General features: G+C 37.7%; 1 protein-coding gene and 6 non-coding genes across 8 annotated transcripts; 3 read left to right on the forward strand and 4 right to left on the reverse strand.

Annotated features, from left to right (window-relative positions):
* Positions 1 to 2,877: 2,877 nt before the first annotated feature.
* On the reverse strand, positions 2,878 to 24,694 carry LOC124411693. Of its 2 annotated transcripts, XM_046890971.1 has the most exons (6): positions 12,962 to 13,037; positions 10,395 to 10,478; positions 7,498 to 7,600; positions 6,817 to 6,948; positions 3,674 to 5,083; positions 2,878 to 3,425 (listed from the first exon to the last, which is right to left on the reverse strand). In XM_046890971.1, exons 2-6 carry the CDS (start codon positions 10,467 to 10,469, stop codon positions 3,415 to 3,417), a joined length of 1,731 nt encoding a protein of 576 aa, XP_046746927.1. In that variant the 5' UTR covers positions 10,470 to 10,478; positions 12,962 to 13,037; the 3' UTR covers positions 2,878 to 3,414. The 2 variants fall into 2 exon arrangements, with proteins under 2 accessions (XP_046746927.1, XP_046746928.1); XM_046890972.1 differs by lacking the exons at positions 7,498 to 7,600; positions 10,395 to 10,478; positions 12,962 to 13,037 and adding exons at positions 19,228 to 19,232; positions 24,690 to 24,694 and having other exon boundaries at positions 6,817 to 6,931.
* On the forward strand, positions 5,781 to 5,853 carry Trnat-ugu. Its single transcript has one exon. It is a non-coding gene; the product is annotated as a tRNA-Thr (tRNA).
* On the forward strand, positions 17,322 to 17,440 carry LOC124412014. Its single transcript, XR_006929739.1, has one exon. It is a non-coding gene; the product is annotated as a 5S ribosomal RNA (ribosomal RNA).
* On the forward strand, positions 17,518 to 17,636 carry LOC124412026. Its single transcript, XR_006929750.1, has one exon. It is a non-coding gene; the product is annotated as a 5S ribosomal RNA (ribosomal RNA).
* Positions 20,905 to 21,023, reverse strand: LOC124412031. The gene has a single exon (XR_006929755.1). It is a non-coding gene; the product is annotated as a 5S ribosomal RNA (ribosomal RNA).
* LOC124412032 lies at positions 21,101 to 21,219 on the reverse strand. Its single transcript, XR_006929756.1, has one exon. It is a non-coding gene; the product is annotated as a 5S ribosomal RNA (ribosomal RNA).
* LOC124412033 lies at positions 21,297 to 21,415 on the reverse strand. The gene has a single exon (XR_006929757.1). It is a non-coding gene; the product is annotated as a 5S ribosomal RNA (ribosomal RNA).
* Positions 24,695 to 26,683: the final 1,989 nt, after the last annotated feature.

Consider the following 26,683-nt stretch of genomic DNA (forward strand, 5'->3'; position numbering starts at 1 on the left):
CTTTGGGACTCGCTGATCCAGCGCTCCGAAATTACGTTGTTCTCGCTCGAAGTTCGGATCCATACTGCCTCAACCCCCATCTCCGATTTCTGGCTCTCGCTCGAGCGCCTTTTCAAGCTCCCCTCTATTTTCCATTCTCTCTACTTCTCTCCCTCTTTCGTAAGACGACTCTAGACAAATTTGACAAGAAGGGATTATCTTTTCGCAGTTGTATAACGTGAATTGACATTTGTCGGTAATAACTCGGATTTAAGTAAACAAATTACAAGAACTCGTTAATCAATCCATTCATTTTCAGTCTGTCTCAGATAAAATTCACATCATCATACCAGATAATCTAGAAAAATTGCACTTCCTCTAAGACAAAAAAAAATCAGGTTTCGAGGGTGTGCAATTCGTCTAGTCTGCCTGGTATTATGATGTGATTTTTTTTACAGATAGTAGCACTAATTCCCACTAAAACTTAGCGGTTACAAATTTTTTTTCAACATATTACCCTTACAATAAAATATTATGTACTGAGAATGTGTCCGTAACACGTGTACTTGAAATGGGAAAATCTAGCCAGTTTGTAGCACCGATTAGATTTGAGATACGGAACTGAAAAAATTTTGCAGTTGTTTTTGAGTTATTTGAAATTGATTTGGAGAGTAATCCGGGAAAAATTCGTCAAAATCATACGAAAGAAGGGAACCCTAATATATAGAATGTAATATCTTCAGTGATCGAAAACGAATTATATGCAACAAAATGTTGGAAGTTTGAACTCAAGTTTCAATTTTCTCACATCGTGACAATAGACTTGAACCGGCAATTCGTCAAAGGGTGGTACTGCAGCTTGACTGCAGCTTCAGTGAACCCGGTGCATTAGTCACGTTGCATTGATAATGACGATGGCCTGCGGCAACGATTAGTATGTACAACTCTCGTCGGATTGGCGCCACCTCTCGGAATACAACGCCTGAAATATTTTATGCAAACAATTTACCCGGGCCACCGCATAAAACGAAATACAGTTACAAATTTAGCATCGAGATATTTGCCAAACAAATGACCTAAATTTCAAAGAATCAATGACATTACAGCTGTGGATTGTTAAATCGAATACACAAACGAGTTAAATTGAACGGAATAATAATTGTAACACGTGCGAAAGTAAATTTTAAGCATGGTATTAGGTTGGAATAAAATACGGGACGTATAAACTTCAAGGTTCAATATATTCATGGGTATATCACAACAATCAGCATGCAACAATTATAAATCACAGTTTGTTTTTTTTTCAACTTTTTTGATATTTTTTGGTTTTTCACAACATCCTCACCAATATTCAGTATATGTATATATAATATACATATGTATATATATATTGTATATACGCATATTGCATTGTTATATAACATACAAAAATCTTCGAGAATTCCTTATATATACGTATCATATGTGTGGGTACGTGTATATGATGCTTCAAGTGTATGAGCGTGATATGATTATGATATACATATGTAAACAATATCGAAGTATACACGCACATGGTATATATCTGATTATCTATACGAATTTGTGCATTTGCATACTTTCGTCAATTTAGTATGCTGTGAAATTCGACGCACGTAGAGCCGCGATACGGTTTTCATTAAATATATAATATATATCTATACGATATAAGTATTACGTAATATCTATATTACATAATTCATACATAATACACATTGATCACAGCTTTTTATGTTTTTCTCATTATTTTTCTTCTCCACCTCTCTTTGTATGTATGTTGAGTGATTTTCATCTAAAATTTTTAACATCTTTATGTATAAATATACGCATATTTTGTATAATATGTATGATTATTTGAAATTGGCATAAATTAGCTTATGCCGTATGAGTTAATTACTTACATATTATTATAGTAGACGATCTTATCGTAAAGAAAAAAACATCTATTTCGTTATATTCTTTGTAAGCAACAAAAGGTTGCTTCAATTCTTCCGTAGATTATAATATCTTCTTAGTTTTCCAGTGATTGTCAACTTCAGTATATCTCGTAGTTCCTAGATTTCATTATAGTAGCTAGTGAACTTCGTTCGTTCACAATATCGATTTGTATTGCTCGATCGTGTTGATTTTTTTTCATACCTGAAAGCCAGGTTCATTATAAAAACGTAATTATATTTTCCACAATTTTATCAAATTCGTGTCAATTTTTTCTAACCATACTTGACTTTTGAAATTTCAACACAAATTCGAAACGAAAAACTCACCATCAAAACTGTACTTTCTCTGTACTTTCTGTGTACAAAGATTAAAAGAATTGTCAATGTTATTGAATTTTTCATATCATCCCTTGAATCCGAGTAAACCTCGTATTTCCTATGAAACCCTGATACAATTCCTGTTTATTTTGAATTCTCAAAGAAGTGAGAAGAAGTGAGTATTATAGTTGATGCTCGTCGAGTTGAGCTGGATCATTCTGTATTCGCCTAGTTTTTATCCAGTTTTTTTTTTCATTCTCATTTAATTTTCTCCTTTTATAGATCACAATCTTATTATGGGGCTTAATTCTAGCTTATTATCTCCATCAATTTCATAACTACAGTCAATATAATTGATCAAAATATAAATTCTACCATTCCAGGTATCTAAAAAATATTCAGATAATTGCGTTGATCGAATCGTCAACACGTGAAATTTTTGTAGGCCAAGAATCTGTATGCGTAAAAGTAATGCGTGATGTTAATTTGTTTGTTTGTTTTTTTTCTTCTTCTAACAAACAAATTTTACTCAGAATTCGAAGCCCGATACAAAGTTGCAAGATTTTTCAACTATTTAGAATACCAACAAATCACAAATACAGATTGTCTTTAAATGATCTGAACAGTGACAAGTAAAATAAGAAAAGCTTGAAAGTTCTAAATAATTCCAACTCAACAACGTACTGATTGTTTATTTTTAATGACCTTTTAACAAGTTGACAACGACAACGTATTTACTACAATCGTATCACTCATCGAACGTACGTGTACAACATCGAATCAGTAATCGTTGAGAAATGCATAACTTGTGCATCGACCAATTTTATTGTTCCTTCTCCTCCGATGGAACATTAAATTACCGTATACACATATTTATATATACATTAAATCGTTCAACACCTAACTATAAAAACAGCAATTACTTAAATGCTCCCCGTTAGATTAAAAAATTGATTGTCTCAATTGAGTTAAACAATGTACATCTAGAATATAAATCTAGACGTATCTTTACTGCTAAAGCCTCTCTCAATATCTGCAGCATTCATATAATTGTAGATGTGTCATGATTTTATTTCCTTTTTTTACTCAAGTCACCGCGACGATAGAAATTTATTCCAGATGGTGAGCTCGGCATCGTTCATGTTTCGTTTCCTAACTGGAACTACGCATTTCCTGAAAACACAATTCGGAACGTAAAGATTAATAAGGAAACGAGAAAAATTTGTAACTTTTTCACAGTTCTTTTTTTTTTAAGTGTAGTGAAAATGAGGCAGTTTCAACTTTTTAGCAAAATTGTTTTTAAAACACTTTTTTCAACATAAGTGAAAAGAGACTTCAAAAAAAAAAAAAGATTGGATTCAAACGACAACAGGAAATATTTTCATATGGACAGTTCAAAAAAATTCAAATAACCAAATTACCGTCTCCTTGTTTATCCGCTTTCGAATCCAAGGTAGTATCACCTTCCTCATCGGGGGCATCAATGTCATCACCGGAAGTTTCAACGTCCACTTCGGTCAAATTTTCGAGTTCCGGTTCCTCTAGCAAAGCGTCAGTCTCGTTCGGTCCATCAACCGGAAGTCCATTTCCCTCAATATCTACGGTGTGACTGTCGTCCGAAACGTCACCGCGACTCCCGTCCGTGTCGAAAGAGGCGTTAGTAGCAAAGTATTTCAGCTCATAAGCGGCGAGTACGTCTGGAGCAGGTTGGTTCTGGGTATTCAAAGAAAACCTGCTGCACTGCGAGTCGCTCCTGTGCTTGTCGAAGGACCTCCGTCTGTTATCGTCCGACCTAGAGTGATAAAGCTGCCGACCATGCCGATGACGCCTGAATGGTAATTCCCCGGTGTCGGACCGCGGGCGAAATTCCACCTCCAATGTTCCGCTGGACAAGTGATCGGCGGTACACTTATCCATCGAGCACTTCCGATAGTCCTTCTTCCGTATGTCGGGAGACTTCCGGCAGTCCAAGCTTGCCTTTCTGTACCCAACCGGAGTTCTCTCGGTCTTTCTCACCTCGCCACCGACCCGATCTAGCGACATTTTTAGGAAATTCGGTGACGAGATCTTCCTGAAATCCTTCGGGCTTCGCCGGAACTCAAGCTCCTCCAGCACCCGGAGGTCGACGGAGTTCCGCTTCCGAGAAACAAAGTCGTCCGGGTACTTCGCGAAGCTCTGGTACTTCCCCGCGTGCCCGCCGGCCGCCCCTTTGCGCAGCTCCATCTGCAAGTCGTCGTCGTCGATCCTCGTTTGTCTGAGCAGCTGATGGCGCTGAGCAGTGTCCGACCGGTCTTTTATCTTCAGAGTAACTGGGCCTCCCTTGTTCGGCATGTGGAGATCCATCGCCATCGATACCTGGCTCTCAGATGTCTTGTACTCGAGGCTCTCCTTGCTCATCTGCGGATTGTAAGCCGCGTTATCGACCGACATCGCGTGCCGCTTGAGTAGCTCGGCGTTCAGCAGCGCGCAGCCCGTGTACCGACTGGGCTTCTTGCGCGGCGAGTTTTTTACCGCAAGATTCGGGGCGCTCGGGCTCTTCTTTATCGGCTGAGGGTTGTTCTTCTCCTCCAAGTTCTTCGAGAACTGCATCAGCTCTGCCGTTAACTGCTTTCTCGAGACCTCGTGCGTCGACGGACTCGGGCTTCTGTGCACGCGGAACAGACCCAGCTGGTGGTCCCACCGCGTTGTTTGACACGACGTTGACCTTCGACTTCGCTGCTTGTTGCTCTTGCACGGCGTGTTCTGGTTGAAACGAAAACGAGCCGGCACCACTTTCGCCGCGCTGTCTCGTGCCTCGAATGTCATCACGCAGGCCGCCACGACGATGAAACCTTGAAAATTTTTGGTTTTTCATTATTTTCAATTTCTCCATTTCACACTTTGGAATTTTTCATGATGAAGATTTTGATTTAAACTGATTTTAATTTTGCCCAATACTTCAAGTATCACGTGAAAGATATGCGCCGATTGCTAATGAAGTGAAACAGTCTGGAGTTACGATGCTCGAATTTTAAACTGAAATTTTCCTGTAATTTTTCCATTATTTCAATGTTTATTCCAGAAACAAGAAACTATAAATTAATTCCGTTAGACATAATATCTATATCAATTTTAATGATGAAATCAAAGAAATGTTTTTATTAATATTTCACGAACCACAGCCAATGATAAGATTTGAATCGTCACCAATTCAGATAGCAGTTATTTTCGAATGTAATTAAAGACAAGAATGCTAAAAATGCAGATCTAGAATGACCGGAAAAATCAGTTCTACTGTTCCAATATCACGAATCGAGATAGGAAAAAAATATTTTCACGATACTCGAATCACATTTTAGATTGATAAACCGTCCCACAAGATATTCATCTATGTAGCAGTCGTTCAAAAAGTGTGAACAATTTCATCCACTAAAGTGTTAAAAACTGGCAAACAGACGTCAATGACTAATAAATGTCAATGTTGAGACAAACTACGCGATCTAGTCATGCCGGCTTAAAATATTAGCTTTTATGCTTTCCATCTGTGTAGCCTCCATAGCTCAGGGGTTAGAGCACTGGTCTTGTAAACCAGGGGTCGAGAGTTCAAATCTCTCTGGGGGCAGACTCTTTTGTCTTTTTTTTTTTTGGTAGTTATAGAGTTTTGTGCACTCTGTTAGTCTTCTGATTTATATTATTAACATAAAACACAGGTTTCGAAATTCCTTCACCCGATAAAATACACGTTTCGATTATCATTGCGCACAACGCTGACGCTGTTCTACACGTAACTAAAGGGAACTTGCGCTCAACGGACACACTACACGCTGTTATAGATGTGTACATACATACATGGCATCGGATTTTAACCGTTTGAATACACGATTACACGATACAATATGCCGTTATCGCGAATTGTATGCTGGCGGGAAAGTCTAGATAGTTTTGAAACGTCGTCGACGTCTGTTGCAGAAGTTATATGTCTGTTCTATTTCGATATAATAGGAGAAGAACAAAGCTGTCATCGATTAGACGGATTGAGAATCGAGTATTATGTATTGGAATTGTCACTCTGCAACGTAACATCTGGTGGGAAAAATTAAACTAATGCAACCAGGCTGACAGCTGACTGTTGATAGTATAGTCTTTTTTCGCGTTTGAATAATAGAACAGGTATATTACTGACTATGATTGATTAATTTATGTGACATGAGTGATTTGAAAGCCCGAGAATTACGATTTTCCTCTATTGAAATCAAAAACTTAGGTTATGTGGTGATAAAATGGAGCCGACAACCAGGCTCTGACGTCGTGAGGAGATTTGCTGATATTATTATGCCGTGTTCCATTCTGTATTGTTTTGACTAGCTTCTAAAACATCAATGCTACACAGAAGAAAACACATCAAAGAAAACATTCAGACAACCATTACAGTTTTACAGTCCAGATAGCTTCAGCCGTTAATTAATCACTCTGATGTTTTCTCTGACTTTTTTTTTAACGTAATTCGTTACTCCTTTACTTTTTATTATCACTCTCGTCGTTGGAATGTTACATATTGTGTGAATAAAGGAACTCTTGACTTTACCTCCGACTCCCATTACGATCGGTCCAGCGTAGCTCAGATTGTTTAAATGAAAGCCTCGAGACTCATTTTTCACCCGGACCGTCAAGTTGCCTCGAATTTCTTGCGCCATTGAGAGCTGATCAGCGTAATAACCTGCAAAAAATTGGTGTATGAAGAACAGTAATTGATTTTTAGGGATATTTATTCGGCTCAAAACAGCTGTGCTCACGCTTACTGCGTGTGTAGGGTGTAGGTAGATGTATAATAATACTTGTTGCATTCTCGAACGTTCTAAAATTGGTGTTTAATATGAAACTATTTAACAAATGAAAATTTTTTCACTAAGAGAAAAAGCGACCGATCAAGATTCCGGAAAATGTTCACAAAAAACATTTTCACACGGAATTTTAGATTCTAAAATGAAGGGGTTCGAGTTCTCCAACAAAAAAAACCAAGTCTGTCGATACATTCGATTCAAGAAAACTTCATTATAGGTGAAACCGTTTATGTATTTCCTTATAGAGAGAATATACGGCGAATATCTAATATAATTAGCGTGTAAGCAAAAGCGCTGCATAATATCAATTTTCGTATGAAACCTACGGCCATGTTGGATTCAAGTATATATATATAAAATCACGGTGACGATGAAATGCAAAATGTAGATATATGTGTAATGTAATAAGCTGTGATAAGCCTTACCGATCGTGGCCATGCAGGCACCCAAAAGCATCAGCAAAAGTCCGATGCCGAGAGCTTTGCAAGCGTGCCATAAGCAGCGCGTCGTTACTTTTCCTCTAACGACCTGGCAAATTGAATATCAATGCCGTTTAAGGAATAGGTTTACATAAAAAGCATGTGCGTTGCGCCAAAAATTTATATACCTTGTAATTACGCAATCGTGCATACTGATTTATAAAACGATGATTGAACCAATATTAGAAACAATAATATTTCTACAGATACAGATTAATTTTGAACTATGATTAAATGCAAATGATACAAATCATTGATCGTAATAAATTTCATCTGACCCATAAATAGCTCTTTAATGAATGTCAATCAGGATTTAATTGACGATTTAATTTTAATTACTGGATTTAACTACAGAATAGGATTTCGTAGATAATTGATTTCATCAAGAGTAATGAGAGAAGCTGCACATCACTAATTTCGCAGTCAATGAATGAATACGTTATATTTATCTCTGCAATATAATATATATATAAGTCTGAGATGTTCGCTAGAATTCGTTGGATCATGAACTGCGACTAATAAACGACTAGTTGTTCAACGGAAATTGAACATGAATAACCGTTGAAATATTCAGATTATTATACACTGAGCCCTCCCAGTTTTCATCCCTTCTAGGTATAACAAGCTAAAATAAACGTCATTTAAATATTAGATCTCGCCCTCCTGAATCTAATTGTAAACGGATCTGTCGGCTCGTGGGATGTTAAATTATTTAAATTATCAAAACGATTCACAGAAGTACTAATGCAATAACCTAATGTTTTCCTTTAATTAACTCTAGTTTTTTAGTACCGTTTTATCGATATGACGGTTATTGCCACTATAGATTGTATTATTTTGATTACAGCCTCTATTTTAATTTTCTAAAAACGTGGAAAAAACATGAAATAATTTTGAGATGATCGGGGTTTAACACTACATGATCGAGTTGGCGTGGAATACCCCATACATAAATTATCTGCTCTGCTGAATATCATCAAATATTGTCTTAATAACTTATCAGAACTGATGCTATCAACAACGCCCACCAATTCATGACATTATACAGTTTTCTCGTTTTTGATTATTAAAACTGTCAGTTCTCGAATAATTCAATTACAGCTAATATATGTAACGATTTTTGCAAACACTGAATCAAAAATATAAATATTTAAGCGAAAATGAGTAGCGGCGCGCAGAGGCTCGCGCATTTTAGACATTCAGGGAAAATCGACCTGAGCGTTCAAAACGAAAGTCCCGCGAGCTAAGTCTTGCTTCTTTCTCGCCTTCTTAAGGACTCGAGCCTTTGTTACGTGCAGTACTTGATCCGCTTTTCCAGCCGTCTAACCGCGAACACTCGTGAAATTCCAAGCCTGCTGTACGTGTGTAGATAATACCTACACACCTACATACATTGATAACGGCCATCAAATCTCATGCGCGCGAAATTGCCGCGAACGCTTTAGCATGCTCGGCTTTTTCCATCTTCAATTTTTCGTTTTTCTCTCGTTTTATGTCAAGCTTTTTTTATACCTCGCCGAGAGTGCTCTTCTCATTTTTTGTCTTGTCGGTAGATTAGGTATCGTGCTACCCTGGCTTAAGCATTCCAAGTCAAGTTATCCTAACCTCACTTTCTCTCCTTCTCTCTCTCTCGGTCTTTCTATATTTTACATGTAAGTCCTAATAACTTTTCCTCAATTTGTTTTCCCACCGTTTCAACTTTTTTTCAACTGTTTTTGAGTACTCTTCAAACTACTTCAAATAAATTTAAATTATTTTCAAAACATGCTCAACTGTTTTCGCCTCTTCTTTCTGTACCACTGTGTACCACTCCACACTGTTTCGACACATTCCCAATATTATTGGAAATGCTCTAAATCAGTTTAAACTATTTACATTTGCTTGTATAACATGATATTATACGAAACATCGGTTCAAATCGTTTGTCCATAATTGAACCAAGTAAAGAACTTTCTAATATTTTGTTTAACTCCGTATAAATTCTGTTGAAATTGTTATTACCTAACCTATAATATTTATCCGTTAGTCATCGTTCCAATCATTTTTTTTTAAATATAATGTGCATTACCATAAGATAGATATTATTTCGGTTGAAATTTCAGTGGGTTATTGTATTCACGATATTATTTGCAACTATTTATAACAACTTTCCAATTTTTCTCCGCTAATTGCAAAAATGTTTAAAAGACTGTCAAGAATTCAAGAAAAGGTTATTTTTACTGCGATAAATAATCCCAAGCTATTTCCTGATCGTTTCACTAACGACTTTCCAGCTGGCTAAAAACTATTTCAAGTATCTTATAACCAAATCAAACTACTTTTTTATTATAACTATACTATCAACCATATTATTTATACCAATGGATTTTTTAACGCCACCCTAACTCCAATGTTGATTTTAAATGTTTCCGACTGCTGCTTTAAACCGTTTTTCACAGTTCTGCATATATCAAACTATTTTCAGTCACTTTAAACTTATATCTTTTGATCATTGCACTAACCGATTTTGCAATACTCTAGCTTTCATCTAAGTTGATTCTATCAGCATTTGATCAAGAAGAACTCGAAATCGGCTCATTCCTGAGTAGTTCCTATAACGATGTACAAATATTTTCACCAAATTTTCACTTACTGAAACCTAAAGTTGGCGTCTGCATAATACAATAACTATTTCAGTAGTCACCATGTTAAGAAAACTTAAAAGTATAATGTATTGTCCAATTATTTTTAACTGATTCTCATTATTTTGTAATCGCGTTGCAACGACTACATCTGCATATAAATATTCACGACTATGTACACCTGTATGTATATTACAAGAATACTGTAAATTCCTTCTTTACCTGTACGTTCCAATGCGCCCCCGGAGCGCAGGCTCTTCTTTGGGTTCCCTGCCAATGAACTCCTCCTTGGGGCATTGTTAGAGTCTGAAATAACGATGCACTTGAACCTGCTCTCCACACAATTTTCCATAACTCGTTACCATGCTAGATACACAATTCTCCGAATCTGTTTTACCTCTGAAACGAGAATAGCTCGATCAGGGCTGCCAGAGTCAATCAAGCCGAGTGTACACAATCAGACCAACTAAGGATACACAGAGAGGAATTTGTAGTTTTGTTTAACGAACAATTATTAATGATTGTCATATGTTACCATAAACGAAGTACACATACAAAATGGAAATGAATTTTGTAGCTGTAGATAAAGAATCAATGTATGGTTTATGGTCGATGTATGGTACTTTCTCGTAAACATTGTGATAAGTTAATTTTAGTGCAGAAATGAATTTTGAGGTTTCAATTTACTGAAAACAGATTCAATGTCTCAATAACCAAAAAATGTAAAGTATAAGACACAAAAAAAAGCTTTTTTCTTGAGTTTGTATTTAAATAAATAAATTTTAATTTTATACATCTAATGATAACCCAAACCTTCATTCATCACTTGTAAAGTTTACTTTGGTCTATTTCACGTTCATTAACGAGTCCTAGAAGTTTTTAGTTCACAGCTAATATAGGTACCTATTCAGAAGAACAAGCAAAAACGTTTGAAACTTGTTTAATTGTTATTCACAATAAAAATTTGAGAGAACAAATCATTTTTCTTAAAATCTGAAATATCGTTTTGGTTTCTACAAAAGCAAGCTTTATCTAATAAAACTATTTTTTCTATGATTAGTTATGCAGAAGAAATCAAAATTTGACTTCTAGAGAACCCTGCAGACTCAGAATTCGTATTACCCGGTGTAATCAAAGTAAATAATTACTTGTGCCAGATTTTCTTCCAAGTCGATCAATATTTGAACAGTCCCTCGTAACGATGCCCATTTTACTAGAAATATTTTCTAGGAACTATGCTAGGAATGAAATCTTTCTCAGTCAACAGACACGTACATCCACTCTCTGGAGTCCAGATCGCCCCAGCATCGGGGGATCGGCGCCAAAACTGATGGAAATATCGTGTTCGCTGTTTACTCGGCTGTTTACCTGCTATAATCCAGAGTCGTATAATCGCTAGATCAGAAGTCGTAAAGCCGAGTGTAAACCGGGCATTGTATAAAAGTTCGCGAGACAAGTGGAGTCAAAGCTTTGGTACGATGGGTTCGAAACGCAAAGATCTTATCGTTTTCCCGGGCAGGTTTAGCTGACACACCTCGAACGAAGAACAAATGTTTCGGTTAATAATAACCGACGAGCTATGGTCGATCTATCTTCTCTCTTTTATATTCGTCTATTCGGTCTATTTTTTCCTAGGCGATTTGCTACGGCTGTTATATGGCCGTTTGCCGAGATTCTTTAACATCGATGATTATCGACACAGCCTCGATTCATCATGTCCGAAATTAACAACGCTGTATTGTTTTATCGGATTTAGTGCGAAGCGGATGTTCTCGTTACATCCGATCCCTACTTTATTACTCCCTGGTGAAAATTTTACCGGAAAATGTCTGAGTGTTTTTCTAATACACTGTGTAAATCGTTTTCTTGAAAAATTTACCGCACTTATGGTCAAATAATTAAGTTTTACATTTTTTCGTAAAAATTATTATTTTTCAAAAGTCTACAGTTTCCTGCATTTTCCGTTTTTTCTTTTTACTTCAATTTTTCAACTAGCTTCTGGTATGTTTCTGTAATCTTATGTGAAATTTTAACAGATTTTTTTTCCACAAATAGCTTTGTTCTTCTGCACTTAGTTTTTCTGCACAGTTTCTGAAAAACTTTCTGCTTTAGTTTTCTAACGTGATATCGTTAAGCTGATAATTTTAATACGTTTAGATTTCTCTCAAAATATCCAGTTCATTTTAAAACCATAACTAGAGCTCGTTTTAACAGAATTTGCGTCTTCTTCAGGCATGCAAAGAAAGAAAAACTGAAACCAATTGATTATTAAATTTAATTACAACTTAAATAAATGACATTTACTAGGTTATCGTAAATTTATTCAAACCAAAATAATGCTCATAGATTAAATTTGTTGTTTTTTCTTTGAACAATAATTATTAATGCAAATTTTATTTCCAGCATTCAGGAACAACAAAATATTGCAAGAATTTAGAAAAATGAAAAGCAAATAAGCCTGAGAATAGAAATTTAATTGGCGAAGTTCTCGGACGAATTCATGAAGCCTAAATTCGCTACAAAGAACTTCGACTAATGTATTCGCGATATTTCTCAATAGAGTCTCAATTCTCTAATAAATACATCAAATTATGCCGAGCTCAAAATCCTTTTTTGGAATTGGTCAGAGTAATTAACGACGCCGCATTTTCGCCAAGCAGTTCGTACTCGAAGGTGGCATAGAATTTTGTTTTTAAATACCATTGTTTACTAGTAACATTGCATTCATATAAATCGTAAAAAATAAAGATTCCTAGATAAAAGTTGACAGTATATTGAGATGATCTTACCTCTGAATTACTCTTCCCCTTGAATTTTGATACTTGTTGCAATTAAAGATTACTATCACATGTCACGAGTCGAAGATTTATTACTCATTCAACATGAAAAGGAGGCTTTTTCTCTGTAAGGATAATTTCATGTCAATGGCGATCGAGGTTTTCATTGTCAAATTTAGTGAGAGAAAATTGTTAGGCACCACTACAAATTGATGTGCCATTAATCACACTCACATGTATTCTATGTATTAGGCAAATTGACGAAATATAACGGGTGATTTTAAAGAAAGGAAGAATAAATTGCACTGAAATTTACATATTTTAGTTTATTCATTCACGCTGTCTCTGGTTAAATTCTATTCAATAATTCACCGCATTTACTCACAGTTTACTTCAGAATCGTTGAGCACAATGATTTATAAATCAAGCAAAGTCCACCGGTGAGCACGCATGAATTACTGTCCGCCACACCGTGGTTCCGAAAATCATGTGTCATTACACAATTATTGTTTGTTAAACAAGAAAGTTACACGGTTATGTAATTTAACGTGTCGGTTCGTTTTTTTTACACGAATTTTACAAAAATAGAATATCTCGGGATCGTTGAGTTTGTTAATAAACACGAAGATCAATCCGGTTACGATAATGTAAACGCAAAAACCGCATCAAACGATGTAAACACTTGGCTAGATAACAGGATCCACATTAAATGATCAATCCAGCGCGTAGTGAAAAATGGATTATTTTTATATACCCTGAACTGTTAACACGTCGGATAAACACCTCACACATTGATTTTATGCTTTTTCTTATACACGCGAGTATTATTTTTTTTTTTTTTTTTAATTGTTTTTTATCTTGTTCTTGTTCTTCTTCTTCTCGACCAACGTTTTCAACCAGACTTTGGCAATTTGGGTGCGGCTGTGCTGATGAAATTGATGAACAAAAGGGATGACGGTGCACTGAATATTTGCGTTCCTTCGGGCTCTGAAGACTGGGAACCTGGATATGTTGTTCGAGGGAGTGTCTCCCTCGTCACCTGTTGGTTCGCCTACCCGGTCAGGACAACCGGAGAGGAATCACGCAGCTCTGCGCATACGCAAACGCAGATCAATGTGTTATATTCCATGCTTGATGCTTCGAATATACTTTCTCATGGACCACAATACCGCGTGCAGCTGGAGAATCACTACTGGTCCATAATCGCCAATTGCAGACGAATAACTGGATAGATGCATGTTTTAAGAAAGGTGAATACAACCGTTGACGGAAAATAGTTTTTAAAACAAAATATGTTAAATTTTCTTAAAAATATTGAACTATCGACGAACATAATTAATCTATTGCAGATCAATTGACATGTTGTTAAAGATCTGATCGAACTTTTAGGTGCACTGATTTCGTTGCGCCAAAAATTGTCTACCCAAAATTCACTGGAAAATGTTTGTAAATTGAAATTTTACTGAAAATTTTAACCCCGTTTTTTTAATTTTTTATGACTTTGTTTCTTGGATTTCTCTACTACAAATTTTTCAAGTTTCCAAACTTCACCGTGATTTTAAAAATTCCCATTATCTGCAAAGTGATTTGCATTTGTTACCAAAGGTAGGCTAAAAATTTTGAAAACTTTTTTACGCAACAATGTTTACCCTTGAAATATAATCTACATAGATTTGTGGAGAAAAATGTTGACCAGTTGTTCTCTTTTTTTTGAGTCAGTATTATATGTACATTATATTTATAACCCGAGGTACAGAGTGAAAGAAAATTTATGAAATTTTCAGCGAGACCACGCTGTAAGTCAAAAGTTTGGAAAACCGTAGAATTCTAACGCTTATAGATAGTAGAACTGATTAAAATATTGATTGGTCCCATTTTTTAGTTTGTAAGTAATTCGTGAGGCGAATTGTAATGCCGTTGCACTCACAATCAGTCATTCATGATAGCCTGATACTATTTGAATAACACGACTGAAGCTCTTTGTGACAATTTAGAGTGAAGTTCAGTAATCCAAAATCATAAAAATAAACTATCTTCTATCTTCTAGAATTGCGTAATTGCAGCAACTTTGAGCCATCAAAGAAGAGAATCAAAATTCATATCACACCAATTTGTCGATCAGATTGGTGAGCTGCAGAGCTGCGGACAACCAGAGTCGATATCCATCAATCGGGTATTTTCGTAATTGGAAAATATGCAACGCATGGATACGTTGAATACGTTGCTATTCAAAGCATGCTGTCATACCTCCTCGTATCTGAAGCCGGTATCCAATACTCGTAAAAGCACTTGCATGATAAGCGCCGATGCTTTTGCTGTCACCGTAAATGGACAGAGGCTAGATGATGCTATACAGGGTGTCTCATTTTAATCAACCCCGTCAAATATTTCGAAAACCAATTAAGTTTAAATGAAAAATATTTCATACAAAAGTTGTAAGGTTCAAATATTTCCCCCAAGTAGACACGCCAAGGACCAGACGATGGTCAACTTGCCTCTTTTTTTAATGGATCCTTATTTTTTTTCGTTGGCATCTGAAAGGGTATCAAATTCGACTGGTCAATTTACTTATCCGGAAGGTTCCGGTCGCACTTGGTTCACGAGTTTTGCACGTTAAGCAGGATTCTTGGAAGAAAATACAAATATTCAGGAAAAAAGATAAAAGAGGCTGCAGCGAGAACGTTCGCGTTGCGGCCCCTGTAAGATGCACGCCTCTGCGAATCCTTCTTAACATCCAAATCTCATGAACCAAGTACGACGGGAACCTTCCGTAGCAACTTGACCGGCTCGTATCTCATTACCGGTTGAGTTTAGGCGGTAATTAAGGTCTTTTGTATGCAGGGCCTTTCTGACGCAGTATTTGATGCCCTTGCAGATGACGATGAAAAAAATTTACCGTTCCGGACACGTGCGAGTAAGACTTGCACCCTGATGGTTCCATACAGACTGATTATTTTTTTATTTTTGTCTGATATAGCTACAAATTAACTATTTTTCGACTTTTTTCTTTAATTGGTACGGGAGATAGCCTATAATTTTGATTTGATCAAAACATGTGACGTAAACGGCCGTATCTTTTGATTGCGTTGACTTATCGTTGGAAGCTGGAATTTTTCTGTCTTCTGTCCTACTTTGACCCTTACAACTTTTGTCCGAAAAATTTTTCACTCGTGCTTTTGATTCTCGAGATACTTGACTTGATTGATTAAAATGAGACACGCTGTATACGAGCACCGTCCTAAACATCGATTAACAATTCGTCGAACACCGTGTACCTAATGAAAAATCTTGACACTTGTGCATGGGTGTCTTTCGCATTAATGTCTATATATCTACTATACATGCGTGTACCATACATGTATGAGGCATTCCACTCCAATTTGACTAGGATCTGACCCCTCACCCTCTTGTATTTGGTCCACGATTTTTTATGTCGTTGTTCCAACTCTAAAAATCATTACAATTTATTTCAGGTTCTTTCTACCCCCTATGATGAGCCCACAGCTCCTTAAATGATGATATTTTGACAGTTTTGCGATATTTTTATAAATTATGAAAAAAAGACACAAACTCTGTCACCAAAACCAAAATATTCCAACCATAATCGAAGTGGGCAGGTAAAATGGTATATAATTCTCAATTAATTTTTCATTAATTACCCATTTTTTTCGTGTCAACTTCTTTTACTCTGGAATTTTAGCGCATGCGCGTTAGACCATTCGAACGTGAGCTACTCACTCTGTATATCGTATGTCATATCCGAATACGCGCCTCATTGCACAATTTATGATGGTCCACCTATTAGGGCACATGTGTATACATATTGTCTATGTTATAGGCATATAATATATGTATACAATAGCTAAAATAGTAAGCCAAAGACGCTTCTGGTTAACATCTCGACTCTTGGTAGAAAAAGATGTACAATTCGAAAAGGAAAGGCCCCACCTGGACAATGTCAAACTTCTGCACAGCTCAGATCTGATCACTGATCCACGTGCCTTGATGTCAGTTGAAACTAATTGTAAATGGGGAACTGTGCAGTTACTGTAGCATTAATTGTTACAATAGTCTTTTGAAATCTGTCAAGGATTATTGTTTTACAAAGATGCTTGAGAAATCAGGTATAAAGTTTATTTTCTGAGATCGATAGGAAGAATCGTCTTTATCAATATTTTGTTCGTATTGACCTGCACGATTTGATTTGAGGATATTAGATTCAATTTAGTATCAAAGATCTTAACCGTCCTTCAAGTGTTCTTTTTTTTCAAAGAATTCATAGACATTTCAGGTTTTAAAATTTTTCTTTCATGAAGCTAAAGATTTCGCAAACTTATTGAACTGTCTCACAAAGTAGAAGTTTCCCTCCTGCGGCAACGGCCATACCACGTTGAAAGCACCGGTTCTCGTCCGATCACCGAAGTTAAGCAACATTGGGCGCGGTCAGTACTTGGATGGGTGACCGCTTGGGAACACCGCGTGCCGTTGGCATCTTTTTTTTCCCAAAGATGGATCCAACATTTGGCACCATTTTTAGGGATATGAAAATGCAGAGATTCCTCTCCTACGGCAACGGCCATACCACGTTGAAAGCACCGGTTCTCGTCCGATCACCGAAGTTAAGCAACATTGGGCGCGGTCAGTACTTGGATGGGTGACCGCTTGGGAACACCGCGTGCCGTTGGCATCTTTTTTTTCCCAGAGACGGATCCAACATTTGGCACCATTTTTAAGGATCCTACAAATGACGACACGACATCGACTACCGTTTCTGATACTATACAATCGAACCCAACAATGATCGTGACGATACTCGTTCGGGACTTTGAGGGGAACCCAGAAAAGAGAATAATTGGCAGACCCAGCCGAAGTGACGATATTTTCATAAGCCAGTAAAATTCGATTCTAGTTAATTGGACTCTGAAAGAGCGGGGGAACTGTAAAGGAACGACGTAAATATCCAACATCCTTACGCAGTAATACCGCGACTTACGCAAACTTGAAGTCACGCGGCTTCTGATTCCTTTGTTTAGCAACATTGTTGTTCGCTATTTTTGGTGTTTCTCTTCTTGGGATTCGCATTTGACGCATTTCGCGCGAATTCAATGCGCACGATTACGACTCGACAGTCAATGAAAGTTGAAATTGGTTTGTCGTACGTTTTCTGAAAATTCGAAGAATGTATGCAAAGCCGTACCCCGAGGTACACGACGAATATACATTTTTTGACTTACACGTATATTCTGATTCGGCGTAAGTCAAGATCCGACAAAAAAATCACAAAAGTATCACCCGCATCTTTATGGTAGATTAGAGATTTCCTCCGATTCGACGAGACAATGATAATCGCGATCAAGTAGGTCCTATTGGGATCCACGAAATCGGTGTTGATCGAAAATCACTCCATCTTCGGATCGTGCGGCGTGCTTCTTTCCGGAAATAAGTCTTGGTTATCAAACTCTGAACGCCGCGTTCTTCCTCCGCTGGAAATGAAACTTGATCTCGTTTTATTTCCGCTGGTGACCCAGGATACGTTACCGCAGCCTTTATTGCAGTTTTCCATGCGAAACCACCGCAAGAGATAAAATAAGATAAGCCTATTTCTCAAGATGTTCTCGTGGCCTGTGTCATCGTTGGTATTTCGACCGACGAAGCAAAAGTGGAACTTTAATCAAAAATATTAAGTGCTTTGGATTTGCTTGGAAATTTCCCGATGAGAAGTTCACAGTATCGTAATCACCGGAAGGATCAAGAATCATCCGCGATTAACATGAGAAAAAAAATTTCCCATCAATTTCCACATAATCTCCATCATATTTATGCAGTAATACTGAACTTATTGTGGACCATTGTATTCCAATTGATACGTAACGTGATGCTGGTGTTTGAAATGTCAATTCATTCGTTGAAATCAAAGCGGAAGTTTTCAATGTCATTGAGCGCAATAAGCGCGCATATATTGTCATTCGATGGTACAAAAACGATAACGACACAACTTTGACGTCATTCCTACGCGAGCGCAGACTTCAATGAAAGGTCTTCCTTCCGTTACCGCGGTTTGCCATATTTCACGTATTTGTGATGAGCAGACTCATAATAATCAACATACAGCAACTCAGGGCATAATTTTATGTTATATTATCAGTATTATTTGAACGTAGAGAAATCGTTATTATTTAACAATAAGCCAAGTACGAGGGGTATTCTCTATTCATGTAATGATAACAATGATTGATACACAGTATATTTATAATTACTTTGAATGTATATCGCATGACAGATTCTTCTTCAACTCACTGTATGTATATTCTAATGCTTGTGCAATTCCCTATGACTCATGCTGCAAACTCACGCTTAGCGTATAAAAAAACTAATTTTCCTCCTTTATGCACGAACAATTAGTTATTCATTGAATCACGACAGACTCATTTCTCTAAAAAAACCCTCCTCTGCCGTTGTTGCACATTTATATTTTTCCTTATTGCTGACTATAACATTTTTTTTCAGAGAGCATCGCCCTATCTGTTCGCGATGCCACCAGGAACAACCCAAGAAACTAATAATTCAAAAACTTGTCCACTTCACAACGCATGGTTTATAGTTTGCTCGTATGAAAAAGCTCCACTTTCATCAATCCCAATAGTTATACTGTTTCCAATACATTTTTACAGTTAACCAATACATAATTTTTCTCATCAAACGCCTGAGTATTAAAGCTTGATATTCTATATGACAAAAGAGCACCGCGATCAGAGCCTTACATACGTCTAGCAGCGCCAAAAATGCGCTAGAAAATTTTTTTTAGTAAGGATAACAATAGAAATTAATAAAAATAAATAATACACATTGTTTATTGGTAACTTTATAAAAAAATGTATTTCATTCTGTTTTTACTAAAATTACTATTTAAAAAATTACGTGATCCACAACACTAAGAAAAAAAAGCTGCTCCACGGTCGACATTATATCTCCAGTAAATATTGATCGAACTGTATGATTTTAAGAAATCGATTTCAAATAAAGTTGAAGTGATAGCATGTCAAGTCGGAATTTTGAATTTCGAAAAATTCACCAATTCATGGCAGTTTAAAAAAAAGTATGCGTTTTACGTCATAAATTTTACACTTCAATTATTTTTATAAAATTTAAAAATCAAAATAAGAAAAATTCGGATCGACATACTATAACTACCGACCGATATAATGCCGACTGTGGAGCAATTTTTTTCTTCGTGTTGTAAGATCACGTGATTTCTTTCGTAGTAATTTTTGTAAAAATGAAGTGAAATAAATTTTTTCTTAAAGTTTAAATACCAATAAAAATGCATACCATTTATTTTCGTTAATTTCTATTGTTATCTCTACTAAAAAAAATTTCTTGCAGCATATTTTTGCGTTGCTAGACGAATGTGAAGCCCTAACTGTCTCGAGGGTCTCGAACACTTCTGGTCGTCACCATATCCAGAGCTCGACTGACAAATCTGAAACCCAGCGCGCTACGTTTCTGCCCGATTGTAGCGCCCCCGACTCCAGTGGCTAATCCAAGAAACTTTTGACAGATGATACAGGGTCTGCTACTCTTACACACCTCCCACATAATTCAACTCAAACCTCTATCTATAGGTACCGTAACAAAGATATTTAATTGCAATTACCGACCTGGCAGTTACAATTGGGTCAGTAATTGCAATAGCGGATACAACGGGGTCAGTAATTGCAAAAAGACCGCCGGTTCAGCCGGTTAAGTTTATAAATTTGTAAATGAGTGAATAAATAAATAAATGAATAGCTAAACAAATAAACAGTTAATTCAAGTAATGTTGCTTAACTTCGGTGATCGGACGAGAACCGGTGCATTCAACATGGTATGGCCGTTGTCGAAGGTGAGGGATCTCTGCTTTCTCAGATCCTCAAAAATGGTGCCAAAAGTTGGATCTCTCTTTGGGAAAAAAAAGATGCCAACGGCACGCGGTGTTCCCAAGCGGTCACCCATCCAAGTACTGACCGCGCCCAATGTTGCTTAACTTCGGTGATCGGACGAGAACCGGTGCTTTCAACGTGGTATGGCCGTTGCCGAAGGAGACGAATTTCTGCATATTCATATCCTTAAAAATGGTACCAAATGTTGGATCCGTCTTTGGGAAAAAAAAGATGCCAACGGCACGCGGTGTTCCCAAGCGGTCACCCATCCAAGTACTGACCGCGCCCAATGTTGCTTAACTTCGGTGATCGGACGAGAACCGGTGCTTTCAACGTGGTATGGCCGTTGCCGAAGGAGAGGGATCTCTGCTTTCTCAGATCCTCAAAAATGGTGCCAAAAGTTGGATCTCTCTTTGGGAAAAAAAAGATGCCAACGGCACGCGGTGTTCCCAAGCGGTCACCCATCCAAGTACTGACCGCGCCCAATGTTGCTTAACTTCGGTGATCGGACGAGAACCGGTGCTTTCAACGTGGTATGGCCGTTGCCGAAGGAGAGGGATCTCTGCTTTCTCAGATCCTCAAAAATGGTGCCAAAAGTTGGATCTCTCTTTGGGAAAAAAAAGATGCCAACGGCACGCGGTGTTCCCAAGCGGTCACCCATCCAAGTACTGACCGCGCCCAATGTTGCTTAACTTCGGTGATCGGACGAGAACCGGTGCTTTTTTTTTTTTTTTTTTTTTTTTTAAAGAAGTTTATTCGTAGGAAGCCATTCAATACAATATTCACATGTACCTTACAAATGTAGAGTAATATTAAACACGGAAAAACCTCGAAAACGTGTTATCACTATGGAATTAAGATTAGGTCGCTGTGGCTCGCAGGTGCGAGCACTAACCGACTAACTTTTCGTGTACTCAAATAAATTTGTACTTTTCATACGATCAGTGTGAAAGTGTTTATCCTCCGAGGTAGCAGAGCACGTTCATTCAGACTTTTTACGGTTGGATCAGGAAAAAGGCCGGAAAATCTGATCGATCCTTATTTCTTATTCTTTCTTAACCTAACCTTAACTCTATATTTACACTTACATGATTATAATTAGTTAAGTTGAGACTAGATTTTTTTTTTTTTTTCTACTTAGGGTTTTTTATCCAACCACCAGAAAGTTTTGATATTTTGTCTGTGTTCATCGGTTCTATCTTTCGTCGGGAGAGAGGGGTTAAACCTTATCAACGTATTGTCTCTATCTTCGCAGTTTAGGTTTGGGTCGTACTGAATTTTCTTGTCGTGATTGCCTCTGAACACGTGGTAGATGGTTGGGATATTATTTTTATCTTGGATGTAGCCTTCGCTGTCGAGGTAAAGGAAAGTCTCCGGCGGTATGAATCCTGATTCTAACGTTTTCTTGAAGTACATAGGATTCGGGAGGGTCGGTCCCGAGATAAGACTGTTACTCCTAATCTTAGCTGCATTCGCGAAATGCCGTCTGATCAGTTTTAGTACGAAGCAGTCGATTCGGTGCACCTTTGCATCTTCGTATATTTTTAGATTGCTAATCAATCTAACATATGCCGACGATGCCGACCTCCATTTACCTAGACAGGCTCTTAAGCATTTTCTTTCAAAGATCCTTATTTTTTCCATCATTCCACAGCTTATGTTAAACCAGATTTGGCATCCGTAAGTAATAATAGGTCTAATTAATACTAGATAACAGAGTACTTTTATTCGCGGTTCCAGGTATCGACAGTAGAACAGCCGGTTCGCCATGTTAAATGCATTTTTAGCTTTGCCTAGTTGGATGTTGATGTGCGTGTTAAATTTCAATTGGAAGTCAATGTTTATTCCTAGGTATTTAACCGCGGTCTTGTGCGGAACTTGCGAACCTGCGTTATCACTGTCGGATATCTGGAACGTTTTCCAATTTCTGCGCGCATCTTTCGTTAGATGTGTAAGGTTCGGCCGGAATAGAACTGTTTCACATTTTGTGGTGTTAATCTTAAGCTTCCATGAATGATAGTAATCTATTACTTTTCTAAACAAGTTTTCCAATTTAAGCTTCATCTGTGAAGGCTTTTTGCCCGTTACATATATTAATAGGTCATCCGCAAACGCAATGGCCTTCTTTGTGGGTTCCGTATTCAATTCAAACAGGCTTAGAATGTCACTATTAAAGACGTTGAACAGTATAGGTGAATTTACTGTGCCTTGCTGCAGGCCGTTTTCGATTGTAAATGTTTTAGTCGATGAGTTGTTCCCATCTGTAACTATGAATTTTTTATCGTGAAGCATGACCCATAACATTTTAATCAATTCTTTTGGGAATCTTTTTTTTATTAGCTTGTACAACAGCCCATCGAGCCAGACGGTGTCAAATGCTTTTTCTAGGTCGATAAAGCAGGCAGCTACGCATTCGTTGTTGTTGAGTGACCAGCATATGTCCGAAGTGAACTTGTTTACGGCGTGCAGCGTGGAGTGCCTGTGTCTAAAGCCAAATTGCGTTTCCGGAATTACCTCATTCTGGTCACAAAATTGTGTCAGGGATGTGTTAATGACTGATTCGAATATTTTACTGATGTTAGGTAGCAGGCTTATCGGCCTGTAACTCGTGGGGTTGGTACTATCTTTGTCTTTTTTCAGTAGCGCGATCACCTTGGCTGTTTTCCAGCTGGTAGGGAAATACGTATTATTCAGTGCATTGTTAAATAGAATACAGTAGCTTTTTATCATCTTTTCAGGAAGATGTTTTAAGACGATGTTTGGTACGTTGTCATATCCAGCTGATTTTTGTTGCTAAGGCTTCTGAATATCTTGAGCAGTTCTGCGTGTGAAGTGAAGTAGGCGGAGGGGATATCGCATCTAGGGCCGAAAGCTGGATTTCGCTCTGTGAAAGTGGTAAGTGTTTTTCCTTGTATATGATCGCTCATGATTTCGTTTTTTAAGTCATTAGCCGTTTTAGTTATTAACCGTGTTAACTGTTCTTTACCCAAGTTATCATTTTGAATGTTTGTGGCTGCAAAATGCGCCCCTATCACGTTCAGTTTATCCGTTTGATTAGTAATGACATATTTACGGTCTACACCTATTTTTTGAGCCTCAGGAGGTAATCCTGCCTCGGTTAGTAGTTGTCTTTTTTCTTGAGGAATGGTTAGAGTCGGGATTTGCGTTGATCCGCGAGGTCTGAACAGCCTATTTATTTGCGGGAATAATTGGTCCGGCTTGTCCGATGCTATATTTTGAATTTTCTTTTCCCAGTGCTCGTTTATAGATTTCTTTAGTTTTTCGTTGATCTTTTTTCTGGTGATCTTTAATAAGTCTTTTAACATATTCAATCTAACTAAATTGCCTATCGGGTTTGCTTTGTGTAGTCTATTGATTTGATTAATAATGAAGGTTTTATGCTTGAGTAGCTCTTTAATTTCGTGAGTGGTGTATGCGGTTAACGTGTTTTTTGACTTGGCTTTTGGCACCTTTTTAGCTATGGCGTTTGTAATAGTATTCTCTAATTCATTTAGAAATTGGTCTATCTCGCGGTTCGTTAGATTCTTAGCATGCGGGATATTCGTGTCTTCTGTATTTTCAAGGTATTTTTGAAAAGCATCCCATTTGGTCTTAGCAAAGTTGAATTTAATGCGTGGCTGTTTTTTTTCCAAACAAAAGGGTAGGCCAGAGATGAAAGAGACGGTGACTTTTATTGCGTTGTGGTCGCTGTCGTACGGCAGTGACTCGATCTTTTTATTATCAACGACGTTATGAAATGTTAACCTTTGATCCGCGATGCATACGTCTAAGAATGAGTTCCCTCTGGGATACGAAGGTACGGAAGAGCAAAATAGCTTCGATCTCAGATCGATCTCATTCTCAGCCACCCATTTGTTCAGAGCTACTCCTCTAGGGTTGTTGATGGCGTTCAACCATGAAGTGTGCTTAGCGTTTAGATCCCCGGCTAGTATGTACAGATTCCTAGGTTCGTTTAGTCTTAGTTCTTCGCATAACCTCGTTAGCTCTGGGATGAGTTCCGTTTTGCCATTACCCGCTGCATACCCCGAAATAATGTATAGGTTGTAGTTCCGGTTTATCTTTACTTTGATAACCGATGCTTCTAGGGTTTGAGCACTTGATAAGCAAGCAGGATTTATTTCTTGGAATTTAATTTCGTTCTTAACGAGTATGGCTGTTCCACCACCCTGAATAGCATTAGGACGATCGTTTCTGATAATTGTATAGTTTTCTATGTTAACTTTGTACTTTTTGCTCAACTTAGTTTCACCCAACAGCACAAAATCCGGGTTTTGGTTTTCAATGAGGTGTTTTAGGTTCATCCTCCTTTGAATTGCTATCAATGAGTTTACGTTTATTGATATAATATTGAGTTTATCCAGAGTCAGGTTGTTTTCACTCATTGTTGATTGGCAGGGCTATGATTTGGGTAAATAGCTCGAATAATTTTTGGATATTCTGCGCGTTTGTTGACACCGCTTCCTGGATTTTCTGCAGTTGGGCACTGATTCCGTTCAAGCTTGGGGTGTTTATATTTTGAAAATCAGTTATGGAAGAGGTGGCTGCGCTGTTCTGATTTCTATTATCATGGCTTATCTCTAGATTATGGTTTTGGTTAGCATGCTGGTTATTAGACGCTATGTTTATTGCGGCTACCTCACTGTATGATATCTTAGGGTCTACGCTATTTGCTATTTTATTTATCTTTGCTAATCTATTTTTTTCGTTCACTTCTAGTTTCTTTTTTATGCTTAGGTTATACTCGACTAGTTTCGGGCAACCGCGGTAAGACGCTGGGTGCCCGTACTCTTTACAGTGGACACAATATATCAAGGATTTATCGGTTAGGCCGTCGTCTTTTTGGATCTTGCACTCGCCTGGTCCGTGAGTTTCTTTGCATTTAACGCATCGGTAGCCTAGGTTACAGTTCGCCGCTACATGCCCTATTCGTTGGCAACGTTTGCATTGTATTTTATCCTTTTTTTTCAAAGCTTCCCATTTCACCGATTGATAAAGTATCTTAGAGATGTTGCCTAGTTTAGAGAGATTGCTGTCAGCTGAGAGTTTTACCAGAAACATCGGCAGTGTTTTGTTAGATTTTTTTGCGTTTAGCGTTACGAAGTTAGACACACTTAGAAATTTTAGGTCGTCAACATTGCTGGATTTGAGGTTTTCCAATATATCTGCGGGGGAAAATCCTCCGTCAATACCTTTGAGCACTACGGTTTTAGTTTTATCCTCGTAAGGTGTAAACGTGAAAAAATCTAGCTTTCTTTCTCTCATTATCTTACAAACTTTTTTGTATTCTGACAGTGATTCAACCGAGATTATATGTTTATTGTGTCTGATTCGTTTGATATGGAAGTCTTTGAAGCCCAATGTGCAAGTCATAAAATTAGATAATACTAGCGCAGACTGGTTTAAAGCTATAATGGGTGGGGGTTTGTTAATTTTTTTACGTTTCTGAACCGAATGTGGACTGTCGTTGACACTGGTCTGCTGATCGTGGGGTTGTCGTGTCCGTTGATTTGTTTTATCGCTGGTGCGGCGATCGTCTGAAGTGTGTGAAGCCCCCACTGTGTCCGTATCGTCTTGGTCAGCTGCTGCTCCGGTGTTAGAGGATGTGGATGCTTGGTCAAGGCCGAGATGCCCAGGGAAGTTTGGTACTTCCACATAACTCGTACCATCATCGATGGTGTTGATCAATAGATCGATATTTTGATTTTTTTCTTTCGGCCTTGCTGTTCCTCCTTGAGGCGTATAGATCTGCGGTACCGAGTCTCTATTTACTCTGTTCCAGGATGCGATTTCGGAT

The sequence above is a fragment of the Diprion similis genome, chromosome 10 (assembly GCF_021155765.1).
Source record: "Diprion similis isolate iyDipSimi1 chromosome 10, iyDipSimi1.1, whole genome shotgun sequence".
Classification (NCBI taxonomy): Eukaryota; Metazoa; Arthropoda; class Insecta; order Hymenoptera; family Diprionidae; genus Diprion; species Diprion similis.